An 11,224-nucleotide genomic window follows, 5' to 3' on the forward strand; every position below is an offset into this window, starting at 1 on the left:
AGCAGGTGTCCCTTGCAATATCCTTACCGTCTTCATGGCAAAGGCGTCATAAAACATCTTATAATCTTTGGTGTTGTGCAAATGAAGTTGTGGGTAGCACTCATGCACCAGACATTGCCTTGGCCCATTGCCAATCACTCCTAAGGCCTTAAGTCCAGGATTTTCATATAGTTTCACAATCAGATAGAAAAGATAGGACCCTATATAGAATTGCTTTTGATTGTGTACTGTCTTAAGTTGCAACTCTAAATTCTCGCTTATAATCCTATCCCAATCAAACCTTATCTTTTCATTTTCAATTTCATCAATAAAGAAGTACATCCAGTTCTCAAATTGCATACCTTGAGCTAGGCCTATGATTCGGTTGAGAAACACAATGAGATCACCGTACTCTGATTTGAAATCTAACCTAGTGAGCTTTGACGACTTGGTAACTCCTTTCTTGCCTTTGTGCAACCAATTTTGCTTTAGATGAATGAGGTAAGCCTCTTGATTATCCTGAAATAACTTAGATGCCTGATCCATCATTACCACTGTCATGTTTTTATACTGGGGAATATTAAATGCTTCTTCGACTACTTGTCTGCCCATGTTGGCTAACACTCTTTTCCCTTCATAAAAAGTGGACTTGGTAACAATATCAAACTGGGATGCACACTCCATTACCAACTCTGGACAAGGCAAGGTAGGAGGGAAAGCCGCCGCATACACAATTCCACTTTTGTAGATCTTCTTTGCCATAGGGGATTGTCATTCCTTCAATCTGTCCTTTAATTGTATCATGTTTACTGTACCGATATTGGTATCACTTATTCGCCTCACTTTCAAGAAAAAGGTGGTCTTAGGCATCATGTCTTCCTTGTCCTTTTTGGTATTTGTTTCCTTTGGGTTCTTGCTTGTACTAACATCTACCATCCTAAACACTTATTTTTGCCCCTTCATTTTAAATGATATGGACTACACTTATCAATCTCCAATCTTCTTTCTATCAATGGAATCTAACTTATTTCTACCTTGCCAAGTCTTATCTCTACACTTATCAATCTCCAACCTTCAACCTAGGGGTGGGACTACCACTTATTTTTGCCTCTTCATTACCTTAGGATGGATTACACTTATATCTCCCAACTTCAACCTAGGGTGGTCTAGCTTATTTTTGTCTCTCTAAGTGTCCTATCATGAAATCTACATTTATCTCTCCAAACTTACAACCTATCAATGGAATGATGAAGTGGTGGATGATGAATGCAAGAAGAATATAAGGGAAACAAACTAAGCAAGAACAAGGAATAGAATCCGCCTTTAAACCAATCTTCACTTCTAAAAATGAATAGAATTTTATCTTACACCCAGCTAATAGAATATTTTCTGAAACCCAGCTAAACTGGCAAATTTTTATAGTTTTACTAAAGAATTACATGCACTATCAATTTCATTAATGTGTATATAATAAAACATATTTGACCATAAAAAAGGTTGGTTTCAGAAACATATTGAGGATGTTTTTTATTGTTCCCTAATAAATGTTTTTGAGAAAGGTAACTGATGCTTTTGTGTATATGCTGTATTTGTACAGGCAGAGGCGATTGGGAAAGGAGGCCAAAAATTCATGGAGGAGTTGAACATGGACAATGTCTATGACTACATGTTTCATCTTATTTCAGAGTATTCAAAGCTGCAAAAGTTCAGGCCACAGGTTCCAGGTACTGCACAAGAAGTATGCAAGGAATCTGTGCTTTGCCTTGCAGAGCCCAAAGAAAGGTTCATTCTAGAAAGTTCTATACCAAAGACGATACCATATCCTCAGCCTTGTTCTCTGGATCCTCCTAACCGTAAGTTGTTTAAGAAGTGGACAGACAAGAAAACCAAAGCCATCAATGATATTGAGAAGATGGAAGACATTTCTCAGATAAAAAAGAAGGAAGATACACCCCGGTTTAAGGTGTTAGACAAGATCCAGATTACACAGAATAAGAAGAGTAATGATGTTGAGAAGATGGAAGATATTTCTCAGACAAATAAGAAGGAAGCAGGTGCTAGTAAGGTATCAGATGGAAACCAAAGGACCCAGAATAAGAATAGTGAAGAAAAGAAGAAAGATGTGTCCCAGACTAAGAAGTTGGAAGATCAACTCCATGGTAAGAATCTCGAGGGTGAAGATATGCCTCGAGGAAAGAAAAAGAAAGGTAGATCCCGGACCAAGAAAACAAAAGACATATTCTCTGATAAGAAGTTGGAAGAAAAGTCCCGGGATAGAATGGCAGGGAATAAGAAGGATAAGAACCAGTAGGAAATTTATTTATAATTATTTCAGTCTAGTTATGCTGCACATCTAATACAGATTCACCCTTGTGAGAGGATTGTTTCCTGAAAGTCCTTTCTTGTTGCCAAGGTAGCATTAATTTGGGAATTGGTGAGAAATTATTAAGAATTATGAAGGAAAGCCATTTATTTTGTCATTCCAAACACTCTTAATACCAGATCAACATGCAAGTCATCCCAGTTTATCGAGGTTGTTATCATGTATTTTATTGTGCTGAGAATCCGAGATTACTGATTGTTAAGCAGAAAAGATTTTGGCTAAATATGAACTCATTTTCTGCTATAATTTTTTTATGTTACAGTAATCACTGCATCAGATTTATCTCTTTCATTGCTGACATCAAACGTTCTTGTCCAAGCAGAATATTATTCTGCATCTTATTTTAATTAGTAGTTTCAGTATGATAAATAAAGTTTACTGATTATAAGAAAAGAACACGGTACACAGGATTCAAAGCCATGTTGAGAATGTGTAAAAATGAAAAATATAAAGAACAATTGTTCTATATGACTTTTGAGTGGATTGATTCCATGTAATTCCAGGTAATGAATGGACAGGAAAATTTCCGATCACCATCATAGGGGTAGATGGTTAAAGCAGATTCTAATAATTGTTGAAGGCCAAAGAGCAACACGTCAATTATAATAACCCCTAAAGAGATTCTCTGTAAACAAGCATTCTCAAGTTTCAATCTGCACTCTACAAAGTCTCACTAAATATTCAAATCAGTACCTACATAAAGGAACATGTCCATCAAAGCACTCGTCTCCTAAAAATTCGTCGTCAATCAATGCAAAATGGCAAAAACATAACTATCACTGAGACTCAATGGGTAAGGATCGAAATAAATGTCATTTTTTGTCTTTGTAAAGAGAGATTGCAATAGTTAGGTCGTATTATGAACAGCCTCTAATCTTGATTTCAATATGATCTCTTTTTGGTTCAATTCGTGCAATATGTGCAGCAACAATATTGAACTTCATTTTGGGAGAGTATACAATATATCGTAGAAAAGGCAAAGGTATAAGGTTTTTAGGACCTCACCATGCCAAACTTCTTTGTGGGTACTTGAGACTAATTTGTTGGAAAGGTGGCTTTTCGCCGTGGCAACTATATTTTAAGGGAGAGGGGTAGGGATTCTATATTAGCATAGAATTTTGATTAAGTGGGAACTACGTCATTAAACACTTCTCAAAACAATTTCTTAAAAAGTCTATTCGATTTTCATTTCAAAAAATTGTGTACAGATCATATTTTGTGGCTAATGGATGTAATCAAAATTAAGATTTTAAATATTTATTTTTATAAGATATGTGGTCGTAATTTGTTGGTAAATAATTTGTTATTGCAAATGAAACTTTCAGGGCCTGTTTGGTTGCTGGCACAGGAATTAAAAAGTAGAATAGAAAATGGGAATGGAAAATGACAATTCCAGTTTTGTTTGGTTCACCTTAAATTTGATTGAGAATATGTAGTTCACATATTTCAGAAAATTCAAGAAATCCAAACCTACTATTAGAAATCAACCCCTTTTATCTGGTTGAAGGTAAATCTTGTTTGTTTACAAATCAAATTCACAAATATCGATTCAATTTATTTGTTTCCATATCATCTGACTGTGTATAAATAGATACCAGTAGAAACACAAACATTCTTCTGCAATTGATCAATGAAGAAGATGGCAAAGACAAAGGAGTAATGGCTCTCACTCTCTGCCTCACTGCAATGTTGCTGGTTAATATGGTGAGCAGTGGGGGAGTACTGGCTGCTGATTCTGCTCCATCTGATGATGACGAGCAGCACCACGAGCCATCACCGTTTAATTCTGGTGCTAGCGAGGTGCCTGCCCAAAATTGATAATGATCCGAGCTATAAAAAGATGAGGTTAGAAATTCATCCCATTTAAATAGATAACAATCACTTATGAAAGTAGATATATATGTGCCCCCTATTTTCAATTTCCCGAGTGATTGCTGCTGATAGAACTGCGGGCAGTAACACATTGTTGTGAGAAAAACCACTTCCACAAGGATTACAATCCATCTACGGACACCTAGCAAAGAGATTGCTGAAGTGACACTCGCCATCGTGAGATTGCTGAAGTGAATCTCGCAAGGACATTGATTTTTCTAGAGACAGGGTAATACAAAATGAGGTACCTAACAGACACCGTAACACACAGAACCATACTGATCGGTAAAATAAATATGGAAAAATCAACTATCTGAAAGACACAAAATTTCCCCCAAAATCAAATAACAATGGCAAGCCAAACAACAATTAATACAATCTACATCTCCGTCAAATCTGCAATAACTACAGAAAAACTACATACCCCATAGCTATGGACCCAAAAAATTATATAGTTTGGAAAAATCAGATTGAGAATAGGAATAGCCTATTTCAATAACAGGTATTTTTTGGCATGGACATATGCTCATTTTTTAAGGGCAAAATAGGAATATGTCTTCTCATTCTCAATTCTGATGTGACTTACCAAATGGAGAATACAAAACATATGCTAATCTGCAACCAAATAGGCCCTCAATGTGTAGTGACAAAAATTTCAAGAGATTTTTTGGTAAAAGGTTGTGAATGAGGATTATAAACGATGTGGAGAAAATTTAGAAGCTTTGGTCAAATAAGTGTTCATTTGCTACAAAGTTAAAGGAAAACAAAAATGACACACAAGGAAAGGAGAAATAGATACGAGCAAAATGGAAATACAACACAAGATCAACTCACATGTAAAAAGGCTCCTATTTATGTGCATGGTATATACTCTTACTTTAAATTACAAAAGATGATAATGTGAATCCATTTACATAATAAGAAAAATATGCATTTTTGAGGAACAATGGCTGGCAATTGAGGAGAACTTGTAAACAAAAGCATATGCATCTTTGGGAAACAATGGCTGGCAATTGAGGAGCACTTGTAAGCAAAAGCACCAACTTGCAAATAGTGTGAAGAGATCTATGAATAATAGCCTTTAAAAACTCTTTGAATAATGTATTACACTTGAACAATTATTGACCTTTAGACCTTTAAAACTTGTTGGATAATATCATTATGTGTGTCATCAATTATGCTTAAATGAAATACATCAAATTCATTGAGATCTCATTCTTGAATATACTTATCATCATTTGAAGTAAAGGGCCAATTTTGGGTTGCTAGATATGAATCAACTTTATTTGAAATAAATGAACATAAAATCATTATCATATACAACAAAATTCACCTTCTTTTCCACTGACTAGCTCTAGAATGCCACAATCTATTGATAACTCATTGTCAATGAGAGCATCCACTTCTAAAAATTGTTAAGCACAACTCTACAAAGAAATCAATTATTTTCAGGTAAAAATATTATGCACCAAGTATAGTCATTAATTTGATCAATTCTATTTTCTTTTAGACTACCCATATCACCTTCTCTAATGTTTTCACAATTCCAAAAATCCTTTGTTTTAAACTTTTTCTGTCAACATAATTATCAGATATATGTATATATTCTTCAACATTATTACAAAAAAGAATAGAAAATGAATTTTAAGTATCTGATACAAAGACATCCTAAAGACTTGAAGATTACAAAATATGACTATTCCAAATTGTGAATGCTCCAAAAAAACTCAAATTGCACATACATTGGAATTAGAATGCTTGTCAATTTTTCTTCATGCCTTTTTAAAATCTTTAAGCTATTCTTTAATTTTTATATCTATTCCAGTGTGTTTTTTTGTGGTTCTTCTCTATTGCACTCTTCAAGAAGTACAAAAAGCTTCATACTCATTTGTATATAAGTCTGAAAAAGTATTGTGTGGTGGTATATTTTTGTGTTCTTTTCTTTCAAGTTGACATCTAATATTTGTCTCCACCAAACAATTCATTTAATCTTTCTCAATGCTTTTCAACAAAAATATGTATTTTATTTCAAAAGAAGACATTAATGAGTGACGGTTCTCCCTTACCTCTGTGTTTGTTGTTTTGGAATAAATTGCCCAATAGTGGTTTTCACAGGAATAGAATCAATTTGTACACCGTCTAATTGAATGCAATGATTACCAACACTTTGTTCTTTTCTTTCAAGTTGACCTCTATTATTCGTCTCCACTAAACAATTCATTTAATCTTTCTCAATGCTTTTCAACATAAATATGTATTTTATTTCAAAAGAAGACATTAATGAGTTATGATTCTTCCTTACCTTTGTCTTTGTTGCTTTGGAATAAATTGCCCAATAGTGGTTGTCACATGAGTAGAATCGATTTGTACACCGTCTAATTGAATGCAATGATCACCAACATTTCCTCCAATGATGAGATAAGCATTTCATCTTTATTCTTTGAGAGTAATTTTTAATCATCGTCATTATCGTGAACATATAGATGGTAGAATTAATATCTTGTTAGGCATAAAACTTGATTGTTGAAGTATTATGAAACTTAAAGAATCTTTTGAAGGCGACATTAGCTTTTCTCCTTTTTATTGAGATTAAGTTGTATATAATCACATTCTTCAATTTTAGGTGGAGAAGTGCTGGCTATCGGCTGGGCTAGGGTTTTTCCCCTAGCCTGTTCTTGGTGTTTGATCTTTACTATTTTTCTATTCTGTTTGGATTGCTAGCTACTGGACATAATTTGCGTCAGTGTTTTTGGAAATCTTCTACAGTCAATTTTGGATTGGGGTTTTATTGTTTGCATGGCAGGGCCTGGAATTTCTTCTTCGTTGGTGAGAACAGATGGTTCTTTTCCAACTATGCATGCAATGCGATCTGAATCGTTTTATTCAAGGGAGAGCTCCAAGTTGAAAAAATTTAATGGTTGTTTTTCGCGTAGCCATGATCGCCCTGTTCTGGTTATTCCTCCAACGACTGTAATGGAGGACATTGATTATTGGACCAAGCATGCTTTGATATGCAAATTTCTTGGAATCTGGATTTCCCTATCCGCTCTTGAGGCATGGATCCGTCGCTCATGGCAGGTGGAAGGTGATATGGAGATTATGTTGGCGGGGAATAGTTATTTTTTTGTTGTATTCTCTTGCATGTCTGATCAGGATCGTATTTTTGAAGGAGGCCCTTATTTCTACAACCATGTGGGGTTATTTGTCAAACCTTGGCATTCAGGTTTTAATTCTGCTGAGGATCTCCCTTCAACAGTGCCAGTTTGGGTTCGCTTGCCTCGTCTTCCCTTGGAATTTTGGCATGAAGACATCCTTCGACAAATTGCTACTTTGTTGGGGAAGCCGGCTGCAATCGCACATCAATCCCTCGATAAAAAGGTTATTTCTTATGCTAGAATTTGTGTTGAAATTAATTTGAATAACCCATTACCAAATTCTTTGGAAATTTGTATGGGGGATTTTTCTTGGGTGCAGTAGTTAGATTATGAATCTCTCCCTTTCCGTTGCTGGATCTGTCATGAGTATGGTCATTTACTGCGTCAGTGCCCCTGCAACTCAAGTTTCAAAGGAGTGGATGGTTCTGCAGCTGGCAATACTGGTGGTTTGGCAGATACTACAGGGAAAGGAAAATCTCAAATGGCTAATACTACCAAGGCGATGAATTCGCAAGATGCTACAGGTAAGGGTAAGGCTCAAATGCAGGATAAGGATGGATTTACCCCTGTTCGCCCTCATGCTAAGGGCCGTGGTCAAAAGAGGCCTTTGACAGAAAGATTATCTGATTTAGGTTTTAACCACTTTGAGGTGCTGGATAGTATGGTTCTAGAGGAGGTTATTCCTCCTCCTATCTCTTCTGATCTAGTTTGCCCAGATGAGAGATCTGTTCCTAGTGATGCTTGTGGGGCATCCCAAGTTGTAGTATATCAGAACTGTGAGGGCCCTGTAGCTCCTGTGACAAAGGCTCTGGTGACTCCTGCAGTGTTGGAGGATAATGATGTTGTTTTAGCTGACTTGGTTAAGGATGTGCTACCATTAGGTAAGGGCAAGGGTTCTCCTCTCCCCTTGGGGTTGATGTCTCGACCCTTTAAGCGGGCTTCTTCTACTCCTCTAAGGAGTGGGCGCAAAACAGACCAAGAGAAGATTAAACTCACAGGCGATATATTGATTGAGTCTGGTTCAGTGAAACCTTTGGATTCTCATTTTCCCAATTCTAGCCAATGATGATTATTCTCTCATGGAATGTAAGGGGGTTGAATAGCATCCCTAGACAAAAGGCTATTCATAACTTGGTGGTTGATCATAGCCCTGATGTTTTTTGTATCCAAGAGACTAAGCTCTCTATGGAGTCTATGGTCCAACATGCCTCTAGTATTTGGTCTCGTGGCCAATGCCAGTGTGTTGGGGCAATAGGCAGTGCGGGTGGTTTAGCTATATTTTGGGATCCTCAAAAAATTTCTCCTCTTGGCTGGATGTCTTCTCGCTCAGCTCTGTCCATGGTAGCTTCTGCTCTAGACTCAAGAGAGGTAATCATGGTTACTAATGTGTATGCACCTGTTGATCTTGTGGGAAAGGAGGAACTTTGGGAACATATTCAATATGTTAGAAATTGTCATCCTTATCATCCTTGGGTGTTAGCAGGGGACTTCAATTCAGTTTTAAGTCTGGAGGAGAAGCATGGTGATTTGGCTAGATTGGGGCCTTCTTCTGCTCTTCTTCAGCAACATATATCTCTTTTGCATCTCTCTGATGTTAAGCCTTCTAATGGTCTCTATACCTGGAATAATCGCAGGACCGATGTTGCTGCTATCTCAGAACGTCTGGATAGATTTCTTGTTTCTTGCTTCTGGGTTAGTGGCACCCTTACTATCTCTTTAGAAATCCTTGATTGGAGGGGTTCAGATCATTGGCCAATCAAATTTTCCACTATAGGGGCTTATGTTCCGAAGCATCCTCCTTTTAAGTTCCAATTGATGTGGCTTCAGGACTCCTCTCTTCATGATTGTGTTTTCTGTTGGTGGAAAGATGGTGCTCCTGCATATGGTACTGCAATGTTCTCATTTTCTAAAAGGCTTCAATATGTTAAAGGGCAGCTCAAGATATGGAATAGGGAATGCTTTGGGAACCTTCACTTTATGAAAAGGCTTGCTCAAGAAGATCTTGATGTCATCACAAGGGAGATTAGAGATCGAGGTTTCTCAGAGGCTCTTGGCAAGGATGAATCCCTTGCTTCTAGAGCTCTAGAAGAATGGGAACTTCGAGAGGAAATTTTTTGGAAGCAAAAGGCTAGAGTTGATTGGCTCCAGGAAGGTGATCGTAACGCTACCTTTTTCCATAAAACAGTGCAATCTCGCCGAAATCAGAGCACTATCTCTTCTTTGGTTAATTCTCAAGGTATCCAACTGAATTCTTTGCCAGCTTTGTTCCAGGAGGCTATTTGGTACTTCTCTACCCTCTTCTCTGAGGACTCTCCTCTTGCTGATAATGAAGAAAATCTTATTTTGTCCTGTATTCCTTCCCTTATCACTCAAGAAATGAATGATTATCTCATGCATCCTATTTCTTTGGAAGAGCTGGAGGAGGTGGTCTTTGGCATGCCTAAGGGGAAGGCTCCTGGTCCTGATGGCTTTCCAGTTGAATTCTTTCAGGAATTTTGGGACATCATTAATCATGATTTGTTGGAGGTGGTTAAAGAATCCTATGCTAGCAAGCAGATGCTTCGAGCTTTGAACTCGACATTCTTGACTCTTATTCCTAAGAGAGAGGGTGCTAATCAATTGGACTGTTTTAGACCAATTGCCTTATGTAATGTGGTTTACAAAGTTATTACTAAGTTGATTGTTGAGAGATTGAAAAGGTGGCTTCCCATTATTATCTCAGAAGAACAAGGTGGTTTTGTTGCTGGCAGACAAATTTTGGATGGGGTGGTTATTGCTACTGAGGCTATTCACTATATGGCTACTTCCAGGGAGAGAGCCATGTTTGTTAAGCTAGATATGGCTAAGGCCTATGATAGAGTTAAATGGAGCTTCCTAAGGAGTATTCTTCTTTCTTTTGGATTTAGCTCTGACTGGGTGAGTTGGATTATGAGTTGTGTTACTTCTGCCTCTTTTTCAGTTCTTATTAATGGTCAACCTTCTCAACTATTTGGTGCTTCTAGAGGCCTCCGCCAGGTTGACCCTCTCTCCCCATATCTATTCATCATCATGGCTAAAGGCTTGGGCAGATTCATTAAGCATCAGGTGTCCCAGAATTCTATTCAAGGCTGGCGGTGGGGTAATGGCTTACCTTCTCTTTCCCATCTTCAATTTGTTGATGATTCTGCTCTTGTTGGTCTTGCTAGGATCAAGGAAGCTAAAGCCTTTCGACATGCTTTGGAAGTTTATTTGGCAGCTTCAAGCCAGAAAGTTAATGAGCACAAATCTTCCATTTACTTTTTTAACACTCCTGATTCTATTCAGCACAGGATTGTTGGTATCCTACGGTTTCAGATAGGATCACTTCCTTTGACTTATCTTGGCATCCCTATTACTGTTTCCAAGAAGCCACGTCTCTTCTGGCAAAATTTGATTACTAAGCTCCAGGATAAGGTAAATCATTGGACTCATAGATGGCTTTCTACTGCTACCCGGGTTACTCTTCTTCGAGCTGTTATCCAAGCTCTTCCTACTTATCGAAGCATGGGTCATGCTGCACCTATTTACTTTCTCAAGGAGTTTGATGCTCTTTCTCGACAATTCCTTTGGAGTGGTAATTTGCATAGTACTAAATGGAGCTTGGTTAATTGGGCAACTGTTTGTAGGCCTCAAAAGGAGGTGGTCTTGGTCTTCGATCTGCTCTATTGAGTAGTCAAGCTTTGGCTGCTAAACTTTATTGGCGATGGTGCTCTGAACAACACCAACTTTGGGCTCATATTATCACTCATAAATATTTTCATGGTGCTGATCCTTGCTCTGTTTCTGCACTTCCTCTTGAAGGTCGTGGCTCAATGGT

The 11,224-nt window shown here is 37.5% G+C and overlaps 1 protein-coding gene across 1 annotated transcript in view; it reads left to right on the top strand.

Moving 5' to 3' along the window:
* The window catches only part of LOC149564346 (O-glucosyltransferase rumi-like protein (DUF821)), a 58,922-nt gene extending 56,314 nt beyond the window's left edge, over window positions 1–2,608 (top strand). Inside the window, exon 6 of the mRNA XM_089827405.1 lies at window positions 1,577–2,608. Within this exon, the coding sequence (XP_089683531.1) occupies window positions 1,577–2,290 (714 nt within the window). The 3' untranslated portion in view covers window positions 2,291–2,608. The remainder of the gene's footprint in view (window positions 1–1,576) is intronic.
* The last annotated feature ends 8,616 nt before the right edge of the window (window positions 2,609–11,224 follow it).

Source organism: Cupressus sempervirens, chromosome 4 (genome assembly GCF_028749045.1).
Source record: "Cupressus sempervirens isolate cs-2001-9-10 chromosome 4, ASM2874904v1, whole genome shotgun sequence".
Lineage (NCBI taxonomy): Eukaryota > Viridiplantae > Streptophyta > Pinopsida > Cupressales > Cupressaceae > Cupressus > Cupressus sempervirens.